Source organism: Lepisma saccharinum, chromosome 11 (assembly GCF_977018435.1).
Source record: "Lepisma saccharinum chromosome 11, izLepSacc3.1, whole genome shotgun sequence".
In the NCBI taxonomy this organism is placed as follows: Eukaryota; Metazoa; Arthropoda; class Insecta; order Zygentoma; family Lepismatidae; genus Lepisma; species Lepisma saccharinum.
The window spans coordinates 61,385,047-61,411,173 of record NC_139239.1 but is presented as its reverse complement, the minus strand read 5'-3'; the positions used below and the strand labels follow the sequence as shown (position 1 = coordinate 61,411,173).

The window sequence follows — 26,127 nt, the reverse complement described above, 5'->3', positions numbered from 1 at the left end:
CGACAGCAAGGCGAGCAATTAATCCGCTGCTCCTACTTGAAGACGCGTCTTGACCGCATTTTGGAACAATAGGTCTAAGGTTATTTTACTCCGCAGGAACCCAAGCCACGCTCATCCTAGCGTCCCTTCCAACTAAGGATTTTCAATACAGTTTACCGCGAATCTCGTTGCGAGAGCACCTCCGTGCCGGAGCACCGCCTACAGTAAACTTAGAGTTACGAGCACCGTCAGCGTGTGGTTATCGGTGAGACGCGATATGCATCTACATCGCTCACTAGAGGACGCCGAACTGATACAGTGGTTTCGTGAGTTCATACGTAGACTAGACAGATAAAAGAAGGAGGGACGTCGGGTTCTCAAGTCCACAACGACACCCTACTACCAGTCGACGTCAAAACCATCGACGATCCAAGCCATAGAAGCCAGCCAACACCGACGCCAAACTCCATCCACCGCGACGCTACTGCCCGAAAATCCAGCGCCCGATCGTACCGACGCTTGGAGATGCCCGAAGCCCGAGAGAGAGAGAGAATATTCCAGATCGACGCCGAGAGACAGAATTCTATACCGACGCTCGAGAGATGCCCGCGAGTGGAAACAGTGGACCGGAGAGAGAGACGCATGAGAACAACCAGAGAGACGCTCGACGTGTGAAAGCCACGAGTTAAGAACGCTACCCGAAGAATGAAAGTGCCAAGGATGACCGAAGAGTGTCCATTGCCGCGGTTACTGACCGAAGGAACATTTTCGCTTGTACGAGTTTTATAAATACGCTCATCCGAATATCGCTCGTCCACCGGAGGGGTCTTAATTTCACCATACTGCGCAAGCACTGTACGGATATGGCTCTCGGTTATTTCCATTGATATAACATATAGTCTCACTAGTGTAGTTGTCCTATCAGCCCAGTCTAATCTAATTTCATGCTCATCATCCTCATCACAATACACTAACTTCCCTTCAAATTTAGTAATTAACTGTTCGGCTAATAGACGCGTCACTAGCTTAATATATACGCACTTACGGTATTGGTCCAGTTCAATACTTAATACCTGGTTTTAATCAATGCAAGAGTATCCCGTATCCAACGATGAAGCATCAGCGATGATGGGCACTTCTTCACACTTGAAAACCATAACTTTAGCGTATTTAAGCGACGGATTTCCATTTTCCTTCAATTTAACAACTTTACGTAACTTGAAAATTTACGCGTTTCGCGTCTTCTAGCAGAGTCCCGATGACTCACCGGTTCACGAGCAGAGGCACGGCGGGCGATGTTGCTCGAGTGGGCACTTCCGCTGAACTTACTGAGCCACGTCGTTTCATGTTTAATCTTAATGTTTTGATAACCTGCATTTAAAGATAATGCTTCTTTTATTACGTTAATTTTCATATAACTTGTTAAAGTGTGCTCCATGGTAGTGTAACTAACCGCCCAGTCGTTTCTGTTAACTTCTCAAAGGTCTTTTATTTGTTGAATATGTATTTTAAATTGGCCAGGGTCGGGCAAGTGTGGTATTCACTATTGTATAGTGATAATGTAATTTTTGCTCGCGCCGATGTTAAAGAAAGTGTTCCGGCAGCTGGAGACTAATTAAGTATTGCATCACCCTGTAGAGAGGTAATTGTTTTTAAAGGATGAGAGAGGCTTGCTGTAACACCCCCGTTCGATTTGGTTTGGTTTGATTTAGTTCATTTTACTTCGCGTTTTGTGAAGATGGGGATGAGTGATGAAATGATGAAATTGATTAATGGACATTCACAAACAACCAAGCCCGACCGGGATTCGAACCCGGGGCCCTTGGCGTCGCAGCGCGATGTGCTAACCACTCGGACACAGTGTCGGGCACCCTCGTCCGAGAAATTGGTAACAATGTCATACTTGCGTACTGATGCGTATGTTTCATGTGAAGAAAAGGTTCAACCACGCCGACCTATCATTCTGATAATTGTTTTTGGACGACGAGCATTTTGATAGTACTGAGCACAGGAGCAAAGACTAACGACCTAATTCAATTTCATCTTAACAAAAGAAAGAGCAAGTTGACGAATGAGAACCTTGTAAGTGTGTTTTTCATGTTGAAATACTCCAAGAGAATGAATGAGTGAGTGAGTGCACGTATGAGTCAGTGCGGACTTGTAATTGCAATTATATATGTTTCTTTTTATTCCAATATACATATACAATATATTTGTACATATTTGTACTGTTCGTATGAGTTGTAATTTACGTTTACATGCACCAGGTGTATCAGGTATAATGCTATTTGTGTTTATTTACTATTGGAGGCGATAGGTCTCAGGTAAATTTAAAGGTGTCATATTTCAAGGTATTTAATTTCCGTCTCCGCTCTGATTGGGCAACCAGACAGTCCCGAGACCCGAACTCAACCTGGATCGTTTGCAATCGCACGAACGGCACCTCCTGCCTATTGTGACGTTTGGTCCCGTTCCGGGGAATGAAAAATATGTCACCGGGGACCGGGAATGCGATTGTAACATTTGCCGCCCCTTGCAGGTACTTGGGATATCGTGCCCATTAGGCGAGTGCGATACCTATTTTTTTTTTACAGTAATTGCAAAGTAGTGGCAATTGTAAACCTGTGCTGCGTGAGTGCATATGTTCAGGATAAAATTCCACTTTTAGAGTGTTCGTAGCGTCGAAACGAGGCGTCAAACAGACAAGCGTTATGAAGAGTGACGTTTGTGCGGTGACCTGTATTTCGAGACTCGAGAGGAGACTTGCCTTTGAGACCAATATGGGTGTCTTTATAAACACACGTAAACGTGAATGAAACAGCGATTTTAAAATGGAGACGAGACGGCCAGTTACGCCTCGTCTGGATACCATCCATAAGTTCTCCCGCTACCAAGGAATGAAAGGAAGCTTTATCTTCTGGAACTAAATGTGGATGTTGAAAACCATATTTTTTTCCTAGACATTACTGTACTGCCGGGCGTAGTTCTGAAATAAAGAATCTTATATATTAGCTATATTATATTATGATTACAGTTCCTTAAAACAATACTTTCGCACTAAAAAGATACACATCTCTTCGCAGGAAGAAAACAGGCATTAGGGGAAAATTCGGGCTCTAGTAATGATTAACTTACCTTCCAGTCGTTGTAGAAATCTACTCGTTTGTCCGCCCTTATCCTCGTGACGAGGACGTTGGCCATGTGGAGCAAGTCCCTGGAGATTCCCCCTATCTCCCCCACATTGAACTGGGAAGCCCTTTCGCTGGAGATCCCATCCCCCTGGGAGTATCCAAACAGGAGAGGGTTGAACTCCTTCAGGATGTTCGGGAGCGTCAGGTACGTCCTCCAGTTCCCCTGACCTCCTGCAAGGAACAAGGCAACAATTAACTAAGGGACTAGCTTAACAATGCAGAAGAGCAATTGGACTAGTGTTCGAAATATCATTATAGCTGATTCAGTGTAAGTAGGCTCCTGAAAGTGCGTTGTAGGAAACCAAGTGGTGTACCAAACGCAATCCACACTTTTTGAGAAGATTGTGGTGGGAAAAGACATAATAGGGAAAACTTGGGTTTGTCCGCTACACTCCTATTCTGGGAGGGGAACAGAATATGCTGGTGGCACAAGATAACGCTGGAAATAAAAGGTGCAGATGTTTCAATATATTAAAAACAGCCTGAGTGTATGTCACATTCACATCAAGATGATTACAATGATGCATCTTACGTTCAATCTGTGGGCAACTTATTGGAGATGCACCTTCAAAGTGGAATCTGAACCACTGTACAATATATCTCCACCAGGAAACGAACCCAAGGACCTTTGGATTACAATGTGAGATAGCATTAGTAGATCTTTGTGAAATAGAAGTAGTTCTGTGTTATTTGTACTAACAACGATTGCACAAACGAATAAGCTTGAGAATTCAATTACTCGGGCAAGACTGTCGCTATCATAGGAAATATTAGACTTAGAATGCTCTCGCTTTGTGCTCATCAGTTGACGTTATTGTCTCGTAACCAGCAAGTTCCGGATTCGATTTCCGGTATCGACTTATCTAATGTCTAGTCCTATAGTCCCGATTCATGGATTTGTACTACCCTTCATTTTATTTCTTTACTATCTGAAATAGGATTGCTCTAACATTTCCTTATTGGTTGTACTAATTTGCTACCAATAGTTTTTTTTTTTACAATACTTAGTCATCCTTCTTAGCCCCCGTACCCCTCCCGCTTAATCCGCCAGTGGCTCCAAGGGTAGGTTGACTGCAAGTAAAATTTCTATTTACCAGCTTCATAGGTGGCACCAGTATCTGTGAACTAGAATTGAGTGTGGGTTGCAGTGCTTATTAAGATTGGGTGCCACGTTTACGTAATCCAAAAACACACGGCCATTTAAGTATTTATTTATCCTTACAAACAGCGATTCACATGTTGTTATTATTTTTTGTTTGCAACAAGGTTGCAGTTATACTTTCATTATTAACTTTGCATCCTTTATAACTGCAGGGACCAAATTTTTTACCTACACATATTATAAGTACGATGGTATGTAATATTTGCAAAAACTATGAATAAGGTAGCAAGACCATAACAATATAAGAAGTAAATCCGTAACTAATAAACAATTACACAGATTTGCTTCAATGAATAAAACAAGTTAGGCGAATCGTTTAGGTAACAACCAGAAACAGAAAATTTGGTAACCTTTGGTAGTTTTGACTATTGTTTGGTAACTAAAAAAAACATATACGATTACTAAACAAATTTGGTTCTGGTGATCAACCAAATTTGGTTCTTTGTCAACCTATTTAAACAAATATTCGGTTACGATAAATTATTTTTGTGGTTATTCCAAGCTTTCATCACTGTGTAAGTAAAAACAGCGTAACTGCTTTAAAATCAATTGTTTGCAATTAAAGAACAATAGTTTTATGATTTAGTTTAGTTTAATTTAGTTTAGCTAGCTAGTTTAGAAATGATTACACTTTGGACATGTGTATGGCCACCAAAATTGTAGGAGCATATTGCAATATGCCCTATAGTAAGCTCATACAGCTGCTCATGGAAATGCTAGAAATACATGATCCTTTGTGAGTTCTGTCATCTTACCAATGGACCAAGAGATCCCTCTGTTCTCCACGAACACTTGAAACACCTGAGTGGCCGCCGCCCCGTTGCCAGCGGTGAGGCTGTCGCCCATGGCGGCAATGACGTCGATGTCCCCCGGCCTCAGCTGGTGGACGCTCTTCGGCCTCTCCGGTGACCTGAAGCCTGTGACGTTGCAGAAGAATGGTTCCTCATTGGGCCGTGCCAATTGGAGCCTCTGTTAAATAGAAATCGCATTATCACCATTCAGAAAGACATAACCAAACATTCATTCGAGCCTAATTTTAGCTACGAAATCACGTATTCACCCCTACCCTCCCGGTAGCATAGTGGTAACGTCGTCCCTTGTAATCAAAGGGTCCGGCAACTACATATCCAGAACTATATTTCGGAAGGGGTTCGAAGAAAGTGTTTCACATGTAATAATAATAATAATAATAATTATTATTATTATTATTATTATTATTATTTTAAAAGTTTATTATTAACATGTTAATAAGATAATTACGTTTATTATAATAATTGTTATTGTTATGAACAGGTAATAAGGTCACACATAAGAAAAGAGATTTAACAGCAGGTATTCATTATCTAGCTTTTGCCTAATTAAGGTAACTAAAATTTGTGTAAAAACTGCTGTCTTACCAAATAGATAACTATTGAAATTTTAATTGATTATTTATTGAATACCTAAATGATTGATAGGCCCAACTGATAAAGTAAAGTCCCTGAACATTATTTTTGTATTATTATATATTAGGAACGTTACGCATAAATTTTCGCAGACACTGTCAAGGCAAGGCTGCAAAATCATAATTTATTCCTTACTACTAGGCAAAATCAGCGGAAATAAATCAACAACAATATACAACAAAAAGCAAGTATTTTTATTGATTCATTTCGAACTTAGTAACTCTCACGGAGGGGTCCGGACCCCCTGAACCCCCTATAAATACGTTCTTGGTTGCCGGGTTCGATACCTTGAGGGGGCACATACTGGTTGGGATCCACTTTAAACTGTAGGTCCAGTCCCGATTAGCCTTACTGTACATAAGATAGACTAAAAACAAAGTACGTAATCATCATTCATCGTCATTGTCGCTATTTGCATTAAAGAGGCAGGAAAGTAACAAAATAATAATAACCATCATTGTCGTAGCCGGGCATTGTTCAGCGCCATTTTATCCGCTCTCCTGCCGAAATTTTGCCAGATTGCATTGCCGTACAAACTTCGTATGTATACAAGATTAACTTTTATTGATTGGCTCATGTTTTCGTGTTATGCAGTGAAGGTTAATGGATAGCAGTATTATTTTCCAGTAACAATTTTCCAACGTATTATTTTTATCGATATCTGTGACCCCGAATAAAAAACACGAATAATGTACAAGTTATTCGCACCGTGTAGTTGGTTAGAGAACCGGATTTGTAGTAAAAGTCGTAAGTTCGATTCCAAACACAGACTAAAATATCTAAATTTGTTTTCCTGGAAACGAGAGAAGAGATGCTCTCTCGAAAAATAGTGTTATAATAAGTATAGTTTGAAGCACCAGACAATGGATAATGTTAAAATTAACATCGAATTCTAATGTAGAACCATTGTCACTAACATCCAGAGAATTATGTCTAACAAGCTTTTCTTTTTCTGCGTACTAAAGTGTAACCACAAACAGAGGAACTGTACTACAAACAACATTCTCAAAATGACTTTTTACCTTCTGCACGTGAGCCACTCTTAGGTTTCTTGAGTTCTCTGCGCTTCTCCCAATCAGCTCCAGCATTACGAGTCGAAATGCATCCGACGGGTTTCGAGCTCTGGCTATAGCGTTCAGAAACCCCCTCTGGCTCTCCACTCCAGACAGAGACAGCCACAGGGTCACTAGAAGCACTCCATGCAGCCACCTGAAAACACAAAGAAACATTTTTATGCTAGATATGGACTTATGTGTACGCTACGAGCCATAGAAAATCAACATTTTCTATCCTGTTGGTGTCCAATCACGCGACACACAGTAGCGGCCGCTATTGACATTTCTTTGTTCCGTTGGATACGTTCATACTGTGTTATCAACTAAGGCAAGAAAGATCTTCCTATGAAGATACAAAACAGGCGTTTCTATAATCCAAAAGCACTAAAGACCAGTATTGTTAATTAGGCACACACAGGATATGTACTACGTAGAAATTTCCAGCGAAAAATGCAGGGTTCGAGTCCTGGTCCAGCCTGCATTTATCGATGAAAATTTCTAAGTAGTACATCTCCTGTGTGTGCCTAATCTACAATAATTAACATCTCTACGCTGGAAGGAACCAGGCAACGTCGAAGTCTACTGCGTTTGAACTGCAACATATCCCGTTGAGGTAGCACTGGCAGAGACGATTCCACGCAGATAAAACACCGATAGCGAAAACTCAGGCGATACCAGGCCGGCTCGGTATCCCGGGTTCGAGTCCTGGTCGAGCCTGTATTTTTCGTTGAAAATTTCTACGTATATCCAGCATGGTGGCACGTGGATGATTTGAGAGAGAATGGGCATTGCCAACAACTTCACCCTGATGGAGTACCTGTTTTTGTTTCCGTCAAGTACTATTGCTTTCAATGTCTTATCTGACGGTCAAATAAATACCAGTTCAACCATGAGTCTATACCGTGAAGTATGTAATTTCTGTGTTACGACGACCCCATTCAGAGTCATAGGGATTATTACAACCAAGAAATGGCAGTGAGTGTACATACAGGATAAATAATGTAACATGCCATGAAGGAATATGTTGGATATACAACAATCCTGGACATTTCTGGAAGTGATATGATCAGCACCACGCTCCAGCCGTCTTTGATTCTGGTGTCCATGTGCTGTCATCTTCTTCTATACAAGAGTGGACACCGCAGTCTCGGTGGAAATGAGTTTGTGAATCAGTTGAATGACGAGAAACTCCGCCGCAGCTCATCGTGTCGTTGCTAAAGGACTTTGGTCACCTTGTAATCAAGAGATCCCGGGTTCGATAACTGGTGGAGGTAGATTGCACAGTGGTTCGGTTCCCGCTGTATACCGCGTTTGTTACAACCTGTCTCCTTTCCCGCGCTAGGGAGCGCTCGCCAGTTTCGGTGCCAATGAGAAACGAGGAAAATATCGTCTGCTGGGCAGCGAGGAGCGAATGGAAGCCAGAAGAGAGGCGCTTACGTAGACGCTGTTGCGACGTTGCGTATTTTAATTGGCTGCCTGGCTTTGACTTTCCCCAGCACCGAGAAAAGCCAGGGAGCAACTAGCGCGGGAACCGGGACAGGTTGTAACAAACGCGGTATAGTACTTGCCTTTCTGTGCGTAAAGTGAACTTAAATATAAACTCAAACTAAAGGGCTTTGGCCACCAAGGTCGCCTGATCTCATCCCACATGTACTTCCTAAGTTAAATGCTGAAAGAAAAAGTGTATGACAAAAAGCCATGGACTCCCATAGAACTGAAAGAAAACATTTGGTGGGAAATTGAACCGTTGACTCCCGAGGTATTTGTGAATATCTTCCGTAATGTGGAGAGGCATGTCCAGACTGTCTTTATGTTAGGTGCAAAAACTTTCAACACTTGCTATAAGATCACAATGCTTCTCATACACTAAGGTATCTCCGTGTCAAATTGCACTGAAATTCTTCCATTAGTTTGAAATGAAATTCAGGAGCCGAGGTAGGGTGGAATACCCTCTATGCGCGCGCATGTATAATATTACTATTTTTTTCATATTTATTGTGAACGCATCAAGTCCCATAGCCCGTATTTTCTGTCTTTCAAGTCCCGAGTCGTCTACTATTGTTTTAAAGTATGTATCTAATTGTCTTCATGATGTCGGCATCCTCGAAGTTTTGGAGCTCCCACTGCGGAATTAAGCTCGGAACCGCTCGCACCAAAGGCAGGAGACCTAACTCATGGGATAAGTGGGCCGTTATTTCTAGTATTTCAGGAGACAGGGTAGCTCCTTTCAAGCAACCGTCAGCACCTCCTTTCCACTGCAAATCTCCTCCTTCAATGCCTTCTCCACCTACGTATAATACATTTGTTCAAGCCTGTTTCATAATACCATGAAAACTAAGTACCAAATGTCTCTTTGTAGTTAGATAATTACTCTATAACATCTGTTAACTATTCTGTTGTTCTTGGTGGAGAAATGTGACAAAAAAGGTGTACTTCGTCTTCTAGTGACCTTCAAACTGTCGTGGTTAATGTTCATTCGTGAGTGCCGGCGCTGTAAGAAAAACAAGCAAAAACTGTCAACGTTGAAGGCGAGTGGACATTGTTATCATGTTGCATAACGACTTCCATGGAAGCATGCTTCATTACGTTTTAGTTTTAGTACCTGAACTGTCTTTAGTGTAACTGCAAATTTCCTCCTGTGCATCTTGACCAAATCCAGACTTATCACTCAAGATCACTTAGTTCCGTTATTGTCTCGGGGCCAAATAGTCCGGTAGCCACCGATTCCACTTTGATCTACTTGACGTAATATAAAATTTCCGTCTGTTTATGGAAGAGGGACCCCTCTTCATAAAATCTAGTCTAACACTGTTCAGGGGATTCTGCCCTGGGTGATCTCCTTGTCATTGATCTAATATTGATTGTTCTCACATATGTAGGAACAGACGAAACTTGATTTTGTTGAGATGAGGATCTGACACTATAATTAAGTTCTTCCATATATGAAATTTCAGCAGCTAGTTTGTTTAGAATGTTAAACTTAATTTGGCTGTCAAAAATGGTCTCCTTATTGAACTGGCCTAGGTTACGTCTAAGTTCACTCACATATCTTGAGGCGTGTTCCTTACACTTTAACACCTTATGTTCGGGTGTGTCCAATTCACCACAGTTATCACAGGTGTCGCTATTTCTCAAGTTGAATCTCCTGTCTTCTGGGACAGGTTCGGGGTGCTTCTGTTTGAGTTTCTGCCGTATGGACAAATAGTTAATGCAGCCATGTATTGCAACGTTCTCAAGAAACGTTGCCGAACAATACACAATAAACGACGAGGAATGATGTCTTCCGGCATCATGTTGCTGCACGACAACGCATGGCCACACACTTCAGCTGCCACACAGTCGCTCAATGACTCATTTGGCTGGGAGCGGATGGACCACCCTTCATACAGTCCGGATCTCGCCCCTAGCGATTATCACCTATTCCTCCACTTGAAGACTTTCCTCGTTGGGAAGCGATTCAACAGCGTCGATGATAAAACAGGCCGAGACGGATTGGCTGTCTAACCTGGCGACAGATTTCTGTGATGAGGGTCAACAAAAGCACATGTACCGCTACAAGTGTCTCAACAACGATGAGAACTACGTTGAAAGTAGCTGACTGTACATATGAACTGCCACAGAGGTACATAATTAAATTTCTTCCTTTGTATATTTTTGTTTTATATCAAAACAGCCCCCTAATTAAAAAATAAACCTCGTGTGTGTGTGTGTGTGTGTGTGTGTGTGTGTGTGTGTGTGTATATATATATATATAATAACAACGGGTAACCACAGACACTTTCACAGCGTATAGGAGGCATTAAGGCAAACAATATTTCTTAATGTCCTTTTTGTCCCGGCTCGGTGGCCAAGAGCGTTGTGCGATAGATTTTCGAGCTCAACACCGACGTTCCTGGATTCCAGTCCGGCCTGAAAATGGATGTTATCTTTGTGGGTGGCCCTTCATTAGTTTCATCTCATCATCACTAATCCTCATTGTTGCGGTTAGCCAATAAATAGAAGAAATGCGACTAAAATAACAAGAATACAATACACTGATAACTTTTTCTGTTTGACTCCTCATTTCGACGCTACCAGTCCTCGAAAAACGAGATTTTATCCTGAAGGTGTATGCAACCACGCAGCACATGTTCACAATTGACTTTTCAATTACTGTGAACAAAAGATATGACGTATCTGTTAATAATATGGTAGATATATACTTGGTATGTCAGAAGAAGTCACGAAGTAAATTTCACTATGTAAATTTTTCAATATGGTATCAAAGTCTTGAAGGACACCGAAAGTCTCGGGTAGCAAGTCTTGACACTGAGACTTGCTTCGCTCTCGTCTCGATTACAAGCCTGTGTGGGTCTCAATCTCGTATCAGTACCCTTCCTTATCGAATGGGAGTCCTTGCGGATTCTTGCTAATACTCTGACAACATTAATGAAGACTAAACGCACGGCCATGAAATTAGGCGGGTAGCAGAAGTTCGCGCTGTTGCCACGTCGGAGCACAACCCCGTGTGATCGAAGGTTTAAGAGAAAGAAAGATCTCTTGTAGAGTTGATCTTTGTAATCCATGTCATACAAACTGACAGTATTTGCTCGAAAGGTTAGGGATGAAACAAATGTGCCCTAGAGAGAGGTCGGTCTGACGCTCGAACTAGGCAACGCAGCCCGGTTGACGTTGCCACGCGGTGCGCGGGAATCAGCGACTTTTGTCCCGCTCTCGCTTTGCTTCTCCCAGATGTGGCAACAGCGCAATTCTGCCCAGCCGCCAATTTTCATGGCCGTGCGTTTAGGAAGATAAATACTACACTGTTAACTTGTTGGAGCTACGTGTTGTGAAGCATCCAATTGTGTGTGTGCTAACTGCTAAGTGTTTGAAATGCTCAGAGACGAGGAAAATAAGTGTACTCATGAGGCGAGGAAGTGAAGATAAGTGTCGTCTCACCGTGACAAGTCCCGGCAGAAGCTGCAAATCCGGTTGCTTTGTTGAAAGGGTCAAGGGTAGCGGGTGTTTCCCTTGGAAGTCTAGGGCCTTTTGTATCAACCTTGACCGTTCTTTGACAGTCTAGAGGTTTCACTGATGATCGATTGTTGCATAAACATTGTTGAGATGAATTAGCCGTTTCTGCTCCGAGACTGTTTCAGACAAATGTTATAGTCAGATTATTTTCACAAAGCCTACAACATTTCTACCAAAGCCCAGTCAGCGAGCCTTGGAAGATCATAGAACGCCGAGGGATTGGTGCTACCCTGGACTGACGTCAACAACTTACCGTAACCGCGCGACAGAAGGATTGATTTAAAAGGCCTCTTCCTCTTACAGAAGGGAGTTGGAAACACTTCATTACTCCAGTATTTTGATAAGAGAGTGAAGGGAGGAAGATGTTGCAGATAAGGCCACCGTACCGTGAGGCACTGAGCCTGAGGTGTTGGTAGGCTATAGTCACGTAAACTTATTTCCTGGAAGTTTTCTCTGCGAGTCTAATCAGACATTAGCTCAATAGTTTATGGAAGAATTTTGTGTCCTTTCCTCTGTGGGTTTGTGTGCGTGCCCGATGGCGCCGACGCCTATTTGTTTTTAAATTGGACGTATTTTAATTGTTCCCATCGATTAATTGCTGTAATGGGAATAAACCAGATTAGCAAGATATAAATTAAAGATGGATAAAAAGAAACAGGCATGACTAGCGTCCCTACTCTTGTTGAAGATACGACAAAATAAAAAATGTTTAATATTCTTCATATGTGACAGTATTCTTTGGATATTGTCTGGAAGTTTGTGTTAAACCCCTACCTCGCAATTTTTCTGATGGAAAAAACTAGTTGCAGCCGTGTTTATGGTGCTAGAGGTTTCTCAGAAGTAATGATAAAATAAGGTCACAGAATGCGCAATAGCTTAGCTCGCGCTTTCCGGTATTTGTATACAAATCTATTCTACGAATGCTTACGTCATTGTGTCCCTTAACTGCATTATGCAGACTAACTAAGCTCTGGTGTCTGGACACTCAGCCACTCAGCTGTGTCATTTCCATCTATGTTTGTGATTCACAAATTCCACCACCTCTCCTCCTCATTTTTGTGATTATCCCAAATTGGCAGAAAAGCTGAGTAAAATAAAACAAACTAATCAATCAGTTATTGGGTTCTTGCGTTTTTCACTTTCTCTTCCTGATCGAGAAACGATATTCCTCATTATGGTCATTAATTATTTTCCATCATCATCGTGTGCTTAATTATTCCTTAAATCACATACTAATTTATGCTCTCCGCTGTCTGTCCTTAGTGCAATCGATCTTAATTATGTGAAGGTTAAGAGAAGAAATTGTTAAGAGAATATCCCAATTGTTTCTTCAAAATTTAAAATATCATAAATTTTACGAACTGTTCTTAGTTCAATGTCAAGGGAGGAATTTCTCCTATACGTTAAAAATATTCCGGCCTCCGTGGCGTTAGCACAGGGCCCTACAACACCATGGGTTCCGGGTTCGAATCTCGGCCTTGGCATGGGTGTTCATTGTGAGTGTCGCTTCATCAATTTCATTATATCATCGCTCACCCTCATCATCTCGATTAGTCAAAAGTGGCAGAAAAATAAACCAAATCAAACCTTAAAAAAACTGAAGATTAGATTACCAAATATAAAATACAGTAATTACTTTGTTGGCATAGCAGGCTTTGGGGCAGAGTGTACCTGCCTTAGGATCATAGCTTCGAATTAGCTATAATGCATGGATGCGTTTTGTGAGTTTTCCTTTATGCTTATACTTTTACCCATTCATCACTTATCCTCGCCGTCACGATTAACCTAGAGAGGTAGAAAAAGGGTCTAAAAAATCGCGAAACTACAAAAATACTGTGGCCACAACATTTACGAATAGTGAACGACTAATGGAAATACGGATGCAGATTTCTATTACTTTAGTAACCGTTCAGTCTTAAATTTTGTGCACACTGTTATTTTCGTGCAAGGAAGTGTTCCCGGGACATCAGCCGGTCGACGATTACACTGGTCAACAAATTTTAACTTTTTTTTTGCGACATGGATGAAAATTCACTTTTCTTTATCAATCCATGATGCTGAACACGAAACTGACAATGAAAATGCCACTCGACTTAAGGTTTAAGAATTATACGAGTTATTGTCGAAAAGTCGTGTTTCCCAATGTTGTAACGTAGTGGAATGACGTATGCTTGGTGTGCATGTGACTTTGACTCTATAACTGTATTATATGAACAGTACAAAACATGGGTACATTTACATTTGCCTTTTCCAAGTAAATTCATGAATCAAAGTTTTTACATTAATCACAAAATAAATATTTTATACTATGCTACTGTATGGTTTGTTCTTTACTACTTACGTGGGATTAAATCCGCTTCCTCTTTGCTTCCCTCTTGTAGTGAAGTTCAGGATCATCCCTGGTTACTGTCCAGCAATAGTCGGCAAGCATTCCTCTACTCCATTTCCCTTGGTATATTTTCTCCATTATAGATATTTGTTGGTGGAAACGCTCACCGTGTTCATCGCTTACCTCCCCACAACTTTTCGGGAAGAAATTGAGATGAGAGTAGAAAATGCAATTTAAGGGACATATTGCAACCCATTTTTTGATAGGATGAAACCAAATTATTTACAAGTTTTTCATAGTCTTCAGCACGTTTGTTTCCCAAGAAATTGTTTGAGACTTCTCTGAAAGAACTCCATGTACGTTTCTCAACATCACTTAGCAGGTGTTCGAAGATCTCGTCGTGGTGAAGTTGACGAATTTGAGGGCCCACAAAAATTCCTTCCTTGATCTTCTGTTCACTGATTTTTGGAAATTTGTTAAGTAGATATTTGAATGCCAAAGAGGTTTGATCCAATTTTTTTCAAAGTTTTTGATCAGTCCAAGCTTTATATGAAGTGCAGGAAGTATAATATTTTCAGATTCAACGAGAGGTTCATTTTGTACATTCATATTTCCAGTTTCCATACTTTGACGTAATGGCTAATCCTTTTTAATGAAATGAGAAGCTCTGTCTCTGCTATTCCATTCGCAGAGGAAACAGCAATATTTGGTATAGCCTTGTTGGAGTCCAGTTAAAATAGCAATGACTTTCAAATCTGCACATATTTTCCATTTGTAGTTGTTGTATTTAATTGATTGAAGGAGGAATTTTAGGCTATCATACTACAATTCTTTCTTTTGCACAGAGTAACCAATAGGGATTGACGGCAATTGATTGCTGTTATGAAGCAGTACAGCTTTTAGACTTAATACCGATGCATCTATAAACAACCGCCACTCCTCACAGGTGTGCTTAATGCCCATAGCTCCCGATAAACCATTAATATCACTGCAGTATATCAGATCTCCTACGGTAGAAAAGTATTCTTCCAACTTTTTCTGACGGCCACGATAAAATGACACCTTCACATTACTAGCCAGAAAATTCCATTGTTGAAGTCTGGAGGCTATTAGCTCTGCCTTGGCTTTTGAAAGTTCAAGATCTCTCACTAAATCATTCATTTCACTCTGGCTAACCTTGTGCTGTTCTGTAAGTTTAACATCACCTGCAAAGTCTGGATCTGTAGATGTGGAAGGTTGTGGATCGTACGGTTTGTCTTGTGAGTCTACGGAATAGGATTCAGGGGGTGTTGGAACAGGTAGTTCAGTACTATGTGCCACAGGACGAGTAGCAGAACGAATATTTGGAAATACAATTGTCTTCTTTTTAGTATTGGACATACGTTTATTGATGGAACCATACAAAGAAACAATCGTCTGTATGATTAGTGGGCTCCAACCAAATCATGGGAATAGCAAATGGCATCGATGGTCTTCTGTGATTCAACCAGTCCAGCAGATTCGTGTAGCAGGTCTTACAGCAGAAATGTGGAGCCCAAGTCTTATCTTCATCTCCAAATTGCAGTATTTACCGAAATACAAATTGTAGGCTGTTCTTCCAGCAGGGGTAATATTTCTCCGCTGTCCAGAAAACACAATTTGACGACAAACATAACAAAAATTGTTAGCATTGTTAATGCATTTACGTGGCATTTTTTACCAAATCACTCAGAAATATAATTAAATGCCAACCTTGCCCTAAACGAACCACGTAATACGCAAATACGATCTTCGATAAATGCAATCACACAACCTAGTTTTATAAAGCCACAATCATGTCTGCACAAATGGACACCTCACAAAACAATGAATAAAGATATTTTGTGGCTGGTCTTGAACATTTCCCCCTTTCCTTACAACAAATAAACAAAGATAAGATAAGAGAAACTCAACATTTAACAGCTATGGAATACCATATAATAGGAAATTCTTCAAATCAACAATGCCCTGTAACTCAATTATAATTAGTCAATTACGATTTTTAACGACAGTTTCGCATTTAGGGGACCAATATGGACTAGAAATTGTATATATCACTCATGTCGCATTTTGGCTGTTGACCAGTGTTACTTGTAACGTTTAGAAGTGTATGAATTCTCTCATCATCAAATGGAGCACATGCCTATGGTGATGGGTTTTCTTTTTCTTTTTGGGAGAGGGGGTCAATACACTGTGACAATACACGTGTATTGTGTGGGTCTATGTTCGTGTGTGTGTGTGTGTGTCTTCTAATAATTAATTTAATGCAGTTCCATTGAAATTAAATGCATTATGAAATACGTAATATTATTTGCATAATCATTACATTCCAGGGGAGGTCTGTAATCCTTTCTCACTCATTTGCACATGCAGAACCCTAGTGAATAATGGTATGAAATCTTCCTCAAGGTTGCAATTAGGCAAATGAGAGAGTACTTAAAGGTAGTAAATAAAAGTACAAAATGTGCAAATTGTGACTTTATACAATTTGTATATTTCTTATTGAGCGTCGGTTTTCTGTTATTTTTGGCTAGTCACGACGATGAGGATGAGTCATGATTAGATGAAATTGATGAAGCGATACTGATAAAGAACAACCCCCCCCCCTCATGCGGGGAGGGATTCGAATCCGGGAACTTCAGTGGCGAGATCACATTACTCAGTTGGTAAAAAAGGTAAAAAAAGGTAAAGTGCTCCCCTGTGCTTAGCACCACGCCATGAAGGCGTATAGGGCTGTGGAGGTAACGCCCCACACTTTCTTGTTCCGGTCGTGAGTAGAGGTGATGTGATCAGCACCACGCCCCTGACCGCCTATACCTTGAACCGGCCGGGGATCGAACCCGGGACCTTTAGCATGGTAGTCAGACGCGTTATCGAATGAGCCACCGCGGCCACAGTTGATGTTGGAGAAAATCCAATATTTCTTCTAACCCATTATTGTGATTAGACATTATTAATGGAAAATATCTAGAGGCTTCAACATTGCAGGACGATGTTCTCTTCCTGTGATACAGCAACAGACAAAGTGATTGTTTACTAACGCAGTCTCGTGTCCAGAACAGTCTTCATCTACATTTCACATTGGTCAGCTTCTCGATTGGACTGCTAGGGGTTGCAGGTTCGATTCTCCTTACGAGGTGTTCTTTTTTTTAATTCTCCTTTTCTTAATGAAGAGCATGGTGACATTATTTGTAATAGCAGAGTAAAGTGGTCACATTGTTCTGCATCTGGAATTTATATATATATATATATATATATATATATATATATATATAAAAATTAATTGACACACGTTCAAAGCAAGGACGTATTTAGGGAGGTCCGCCCCCCCCGAAAGATTTATCAAGCACTAAAATTAAATAATGAAAAATTTATTCGTTTAGCCGTTGTTATATAATTTCCTCTGAACTTATTGTAAGACAAGGATTATATTGGGATCATACGGTTTGGAAGAACAGGAAGGAAGTATTTAGGGGTGTCCAGGGGCCAGGATTCCTCGAAAGACTTACCAAGTAGTAAAATTACTTTATGTATTGTAATTAGTATTAATTTGATTTATTATAATTATTTAATTTAAACATTACTATTATTATTATTCCTGAGACACTTAGTTCGGACCCCTTCCCCCCCAGGAACATATCTCAGATTCGTCCCTGGTTCAAAGGGATATTTTCATGCATAAGGTCGTGAATTATGATACTCTAACGATAATTGTGTACTGCGTCAAAGACACTGACAAATATTAATAAAATAACTATTTATATTTTTGGCAATTCAGGACATACTAATTTTACCCATTTTCCCACTCGAGTTCAATGCAAAGATAGCTCCACAAATATCGACTGAAAAGTTTTCATCATGTGCAATTCTCCATTAAATGTTTTCGCCGATTCGTACTACGCGTACCTTCGTTTTCTTTGTTACAAACAAGTATTCTTTGCACATTATGTGTAGGAGGAGAGTTGCATCTACATTTCACGTTGGGTAGCTCCTTCTACCTGATTTCAGGAGCGAAAGCTTGTTGGGTATCGGTTAACGTTAAGGATTGTCAACCTGTTGGTCGTATGTTCAAACCCCTCCGGTGGCAGAAAATTTTCGTAAGTTTTAGACATATCACATTGTGTTCATTGTCCACGCCGTGTGAAACGGAATGATTCAGTTTGGAATTAACGATGGTGAGAAGGGAAATAATAAATTACAAAATCTGCATATAAACGAACCGAGATGTGGAGAAGAATTGGATAATTCTTATAAATATTAAAATTACATTCATGCTTTTAATGATATCATCGCAAGTAAAATCAAAGATCTTGCGTGGAGTTTTTTTTCTTGCTCTTAACTCAGCCAAAAGAGATTTCGCACCGATCTAATACATTCAATGTTATTGAATGTTTCATGTCGATAATTTGATTAATGCATCAATTCCTGACGCTGAGACGATATTTTCTGCAACTACCTCTTCTCTCCTCTCGTCTCCAGTCCCTTCTGTTCTTCTCTTCTCCTTCTTCTCCCCCTCCTTCTCCTCTGCTTATATCTCATATCACCTTCCCTACTTTTCTCGTATCTTGTCTCCTTTCTACTCTTCTCCACTCCTCTTATCTTCTCTCCTGTCTTCGATATCCGACTCCACTATACTTTTCTTATCGTTCTTCTCTTTTTCTCTCTTTTGCTCTACTCTCCACTCCCCTCTTTTCGTCTCCTCCTCTCCTCTCCTCTTCTCTCATCTCGTTTTCATCCTCGTATATCCTCTTGTTCCATTTTCCTCATCTCTCCACAAATCTTTTTCCTTTCTCCTCATTACTTCTCCTATCCACTTCTGTCCTCTATTTTCTTCCCTCATTTACTTTTCCTCTTCCCCTTTCTCTGTTCTCCTCTCTTTTGTCCCCTTCCGTTTTCTCTCTCCTTTTTTCTTTGTGTAGACTCATCAGCAATGAAGTACTAGAAAATCCATTTTCTTTCTTTCAGAAAGTATTTCTCATTTGCAACAAATGTAATTCTGATATTTTTTCTAGTTTTATACAATAATACTTAGATTTATTTATTTGCGTATTTCATAAATATCTATTGTGCATGTGGCAACCCTGAAACTGAGCCTAACTCTACACGCAACCCACCAACGCCTTGTGTAAATTGGGTTGCCTAGTTTAAAATGTCGTTGTCCTAAAACTTTTGGGAGACACTGTACATAATACATAATAATATATATAGGGTAATTATATGGTTGTTTATAGTAGTGGAAAAATTGTAAGGCATTTGGAGAAATGACGTCACTGATAACAAAGTAGAATGATCTGTGGTAGTGAAACATCTTCCATAGATTATATTTACCATAGAATTTATGATTCTTTGCACTGAAAGCAACTGATTATATCCAGGACCGCCACCTATAGCCCTGACAGGGCGTTCTTTTTACGGGAGTAATTGTACACGCTTCGATCAAAAGTGGGTTGTAGATCAAACGTAATCTATTTACAATTTTGAAACTTCAGCACTGGCAAGCCCAATTAAAAGAACACAAAGGCATTCAATTCAGCCTTTACTGCGGTTCAATTGAAACATTCCGCTTCATTTTTGTTCTAGATGACCTTAGCATGCCCTTGAAATTGCATACTACACAGTAGCAAATTGTCCATTGACGATTTCACACAAGAACCCTTACACAATATTACAGTCTGAGAACACAACTGCATCTGTTCACAGCGAAGGCACATATAATGAATACAAAAACGGAATAATCATAATTATGAATAACATAACGTGCTATGTTCATGGTGTTCAGTGAAGTTTTTGATTGCAGTAAAATACAACCTCTACATCGTGACCATGTAGAAGATTACCTTCATCACAACACTTTTTCTGACTCTTTCTAAGAAGGAAGAGAACAACTTCCTGTAAAAGAAACGCAATAAATGTCTGAAAAAACAATGAGCTTCCATGTTAGATGGCTATCAGCAGGGAATCCACGAGTTCTTGCTTTGTATAGGAAACTTCGACTCGTCCCCAAAATAATAGTATTACGCCTGAGGCTAGTTTACCTGCTGGATTTTCCACTTGAATTTGGACTAGTTGTGTTTTCGCCTCACAAGATACTTGTTACCGTACTAGTCGGCAGTGGCGGCTCGTGGTCTGATTTTATGGGTGTGCGCACTTCAGCATCGCGTCCAGAAGAAGTGTTTTATAACCCTCCCAAATACTCACTATTTGTTTTTAAATGTATTGGTAACCTAAGTTACGAACACCTTTTACTGAAAAATAAGGCTATAGGAGAGTTTTATTTAATAAAAAAATATTATTTTTTACAAATTTGAAATACCGCGGCGAACTTTCCGTCGATCACGAAAAGAGCGATGCTATTGGATACATAGATAATTCAACATTCGATAACCTGACATTATCACTATAAACATAGAAATGCCGATGTACAATATTCAATATTATTGTCGATTTGCAAAATATTTAGTAAAAACTTTCCCCCTCGCTCCACTGATAAATGTGAACAAGAATAATTACATTTGCATACAGGAAACAAGCAGGATGGGGCGAGTACCCAGGGCGCCAAACCTTGATTAGAGCCAAATCCTAAGCGTGAGGTTATTCTTTAGTCCACTTTATGCACTGAAAAGCAAATAGAGACAGACAATCTACATTTTAAAGAGGGGTCCGAACCACTATGTGCCTCCACCGGCTGCGTGTCTATTTGTTTTAAAAAGAGTTGAATTCATTGTTGACAAGAATTAATTGAAGCTACTGCTGAATAACTTAATAAGTATATTGCAAAATCATGTAAGCTAGGAGATTATTGTTGTTTTGATGTCATTATGTAGGTATAAAATAAACGCATACCTACAATACACGTGTTCTTTAACAGCATTATAGTATTTTTAAAATAAGGCTATTATTCTTCGTCATTAAAACCGTAAATATATAACATGGTTGTGATTTACATTGGAGGAATGTGGAAAGTAGGGGGAGCCAAAATTCCATCCCCCCCCCCCCCCAGGTGAGAATTTTATCTTGAGCCACTCCTGCAAACAAGGTAGCCGATGCAACGACCACATGCAGAAAATCAATTGTAATCTATCTAGCAGTTGTTTATTTCTAACGACCGACTGACCAAACCAACAAACTCAAGCGAAAATCTTTATGATTATATTACTACGTATTTCCTATTTTTTTCTTTCATAATTAGTATTTCTTAACGCCATTGATTTGTCCTGGAATTTTCGTTCTCGTATTAAACTCGCCTTATTTGTGAGAGAATCCTCTTCTCTGCACACGTGCAACCCAGAGCGAGCGTTGTAAGAGGGACGGGCAAAGGGGGCTCAGAGCGAATTAGGCAAGAGGGGCCTTGAAGTGCATTGTACAGGCGGGAAGCTCGCAGTGCACAAATCACTCTCCTGCCTCCACAAGTACACCGAGTTGCTCATATCTGTATTAAACAGTAGCTTGTTTCGGCGTGTACAATGCCAGACGTTCAATGCGCGGTGTTGCATCGTACTGCAGAACTATCGCCAGAAACCCCACACCGGGCTAACTGGGATTGCCAATGGTGCACAGAACCGTCGTTATGAAAGGCCACTGTAGACGCGATAAAGATGCAGGAGGAGGTGTATAAGGTGTGCCAAGTGGTCAAGTATGCCTCTTTTACCACCTTCCCGACAGACAAGATATTTGTATTTTAATGATTTCGAGGCTTTCATTAAATGTAACTGTTCCTCTCACCATTTTTGTGACGATATTATTCTAAGAAATGATGAAATTGATTGATTTCATGTTCAAGCTAGGATTACACTCTTTCTAACTGGAACCTCAGGCGGTGAGATTAAAAAGTGAAAATATTAGGGGGAGAAGAGTGAGGTTATGTAGATTATATGAGTTTTAGAATAGAGAGAGTAAAAGTGGACAAAACAATTGTGTAAAGAGAGTAATGCTACATCCGTTTGTGGTGTTGCCAACAATCAGATATAAAATTCCCAAATATTCAGAATATGCAGTTGCTCATATTAAGGTGTTCCATCACAGATTCGTCAAGTATCTAAGTGATTTTAATTCTGGAGAGAATTCTACACCAATCAAACATACATTAGAATCATTGTACAGTCACCTCAAATATAAAATGGGACAACTAGATCCTGAAATACAGCTTTCCTGCAATGCGTGTTGCCTAACTCTACGTAACCGAAGTTTCTATTGAAGACTTACTATTGAAGTTCGCTCATCGCCATGTGTTTGAGGATATAAATGCTCCTTTTTCATTTTTTCTTATTAACTATAATTGTTCCTTAGATGCGGACAGTTGACAGTTGACAATGTACTATTTATTTTCATTATCTCGTTAATCAGAGGCTAATCAGCAATAAGCAGTCAAGGTGCCGGGGGGGGGGGGGTCTGGAGGCGGACGCCCCTCAACAAACAAGGAAAATATAATACAGTAAAACTTCTCCTAACGGACACCTCTGAATAGCGGACACCTCTAAATTACGGACATTTTTAAATTCCCCGGCAGAAATACATGGGGTTTAATGGCAATATTACTTCTCAATAACGGACATTCTTAATAACGGACGCGGACACTGAAAACTACATCCCCAATGCAAATAAAACATCATAATAACGGATAGGCTGAAAGAAAACGGTCGCAATTCCTGGAATTCGACACAACAATGCAGTAGCGACTCGTGCCTAACATAACAGGTGAAGAAGTACATTTATAGGCAATGAAAAACAAAGAGTAAGTGTCAGTGCCCCTCCCCCAATTTAAAACGTCTTTTTTTGTCTTCATCCGTCCATCTGGAAAATGGTGTCTGCAACAAATTACACACTGAGTCATTTACTGGGTTCATTGTACAAACCACAGCTCAACACATGAACACAACACGCGATAGGAAACGTGAAACACACACGCGGAACAATATCTCGCGAGAAAGCAACGATTTTGCCACAACCACTGGATGCAATGTTTTCTGTCGACGAGAGAACTGCTGCACCTAGATGGCGACACCCGTTCAATTCCAACGCTAGGTGACGTCACCGTTGCCATGACAACCGGCTAAAGTCTTCCGCAACCTGGCGGCGTCTGCTCTTGGTTTGTTTGTGCTACGACGAACTCTTCACGTGCGTAGCGCCGAGCGGCGTATTATTTGAGTATTATCGTGTGCGCTCTGCTGGGAAATAGTTTAATTAAACAAGCAAATGAAAAATGTCAATATTAATTTGAAAATTAGGTGAAAACATCTGCACTTTTTGCACTTGGCCAGCCGTCACTGACAACAATGGCCAGTATTTCGAACTAGTGCGCATTGTTTCATGTTACACCGAACGTATTTCTTTTTAAAAGTGCAGACCGTAGACAGTATTCTTTGTGGTGATCTTATGTGCGTAAAGTACGTACTGTAATATGCTTATCCTATTGCGTAACATCCTACACTTTTTTTCTGAATAGCGGACACTACTTAACAACGGACATTTATTTTTTCCACACGCCTGTCCGTTATTGAGAAGTTTTACTGTATATGCATTTTTAGCCCAAATATGTATTTCCAGTGTGGTATTTATCAGTATATTGCATGTGATTCCCTCCCATAAAATATACCCAACCCCCTTTGCATGTTTTTGAGCTATAACAGGGTCTTGATGCTTCCCATATTTTAAGCTGGACTATGAAAGTCCTCCGAGTGTACTAAACAATCTTTGTGCTTACTTGGGTACGCCTGAAAACGAGGGACGTTTAGAATACTCAAAAGCCTTGCACGAAAATAGCTTTTCCGTCATTGCAACTTCTTGGTAATCCACAATGAAAATCGTGACTCTTAAAAACAAAATGGCGTTCCGTTCACGTGTATACATAATTTAACAAGGGACACATGTGATACCAGTCGAGACTTTCCTTGTTAATTCCGGATTTTCCTCATGACTCGCACGCGGATATGTTTTCCCCCTTAAACGAAGGACACTCCCATGTATATTTTCCCTTTGAAGGCTTGCATGTGCACATGCAAGGGGTCAGTGGCGGTGATTAGTGGGGCAGTTGCCTTCCACCTTTTGTTCCGCGCTATTGTCTCTTAATGCTAATCTTGACTACCAAGATAAAGTAAACTGTTCTTGTTCCCCCCTCCATTTTTGACACCCAATCGCCCCACTGTAAGGGGGCTATGGGACTTCAGCCCCCTGAAATGATCTGGAATCAAACACTATTTTTCAGCATCACTTTTTGACTAACAACTGTCGCTGAAAAAGGTAGTCGTTTCAGAAAATTAAATCGTAATATATGTATGTCACTGATACGCGGTTGTGACGACGATCGGCGAATTTAAGTCCGGTTTATGCACTGATAGGCTAATCGTGAGTGAACATACTGTCTTAAGTGGGATCGAATCACTGATTTGTTTTTATCCATAGCACCTTTTTAGTTATTACTAAGATGAATCTTAAGTACCTAATTGTTAAATAATTCTCTGAATGTTAGTGACAATGGTTCTACATTAGCATTAAATGTTAATCGGACATTATGCATTGTCTAGTGCTTTAAACTATGCTCATTCTAACACTACCTCTCGAGAGAGAATCTCTTCTCTCGTCTTCAGGTGAATCTTTTGCCGGTGGTGGGAATCGAACCTACGACAGACCTGTGATATTTACTGTAAATCCGTTGCACTAACCAACTATTCCAAGGCTCCCGGGGCAACGCTTTCCTATGGAGGGCAAAAATATATGCACTTAGAAACTGTGACAATGCTTACTCTGAATTAATTGAAAAGTGAATTAACATTTATTTTACTTTCCAACGTAAAAAGAGCAATGAGCCAAATTCAATTTTTCCAGTAGTAGAGGTGAGAGAGCCCAGTGACCCTTATATTGATTGATTTGTTCATTTTACTTCGCTTTTCTGTCACTGTTAGCCAATTAGCGAAGATGAGTATGAGTGATGATATGATGAAATTGATGAAGGCACACTCACAAAGATCACCAATATTCAGGCGGTGGTGACGTAGCGCGCTGTGCTAACCACTCCACCACGAAGACCGGCTACCTCCCTCTGGATACGCTCCTTTCGTTTGATCTGGTCTTGTTCTTGTCTCAGCTTTTAAACGGCGCTCTCGGTTTTGCTCTAGAGACCTAGACGAGACTAGGGTTTGTCTCGTCTAGGCATCACTAGACAAATTGTAAGAGTGCATGATGTAGTCACCGGCAATAACAATTGGACATCTGAAACACTAGCTTCCCTGCAAGGCGTTATGTGTTGTCTAGCTCTACGGCGGTGATAGAAGTTGCCATTGAAAATTTGCTATTAAAATCCACTTATGGCCGTTGAGTTAGGCAACACACATAACGCCATTTTTATTGGCGGTGACTGTACCTTACCTGAAACTCGATACCTGGTGGAGGCACATGGTGGTTCCGGTACCATTTTAAACTGTAGACCGATTAGCCTAGCTGTGCACAAACCTCAAGCCAAACCTTACCTGAAACATTTTGATGTTCCCATTCTGGATCACTAAACTGTGGGCATGACTTCCAACAATGGTTTCCTCACTTAATAGTATGTGTTTATGGGAGTGCGTGCAGGCATCATCAGTGCGCTTCAGTCACACACTGTTCCACAACACAAACGCGCACAAGCACTGGAAGTTAGAAACTGGTGTTACAAGTCGAGGAAAAGGGAAGCCAAAAAAATCAAGGTCTCCCGAAGCTCTATTCAGCAGGAGTGGGTACAAGGCCGTCAAGATGTAGTGTCAGTGGAAACTATGTTCGCTATCTAACATCAAACACTGCATTTGATTCCTCTTGCGGCCTGAGCATTAATTACAAACGCTATTAAGAAAGGAAAAAGAAGGGGAGATCACGTAAGATGAGTCGAACCATGGGAAGGACCCCAAACAACCAATGCGATCTTGATGGCGTCTTTTCCCCAAAACAATTATCGTTTGAAAAGATG

The 26,127-nt window shown here is 40.5% G+C and overlaps 1 protein-coding gene across 1 annotated transcript in view; it reads right to left on the bottom strand.

Moving 5' to 3' along the window:
• LOC145995273 (phospholipase B1, membrane-associated-like) overlaps positions 1-25,800 on the bottom strand; it is a 50,733-nt gene extending 24,933 nt beyond the window's left edge. Inside the window, exons 1-4 of the mRNA XM_083131859.1 lie at positions 25,655-25,800; positions 6,800-6,986; positions 5,088-5,301; positions 3,115-3,341 (exon numbers count right to left, since the gene is read on the bottom strand). Coding sequence (XP_082987985.1) covers positions 3,115-3,341; positions 5,088-5,301; positions 6,800-6,986; positions 25,655-25,677 — 651 coding nt within the window. The 5' untranslated portion in view covers positions 25,678-25,800. The remainder of the gene's footprint in view (positions 1-3,114; positions 3,342-5,087; positions 5,302-6,799; positions 6,987-25,654) is intronic.
• Positions 25,801-26,127: the final 327 nt, after the last annotated feature.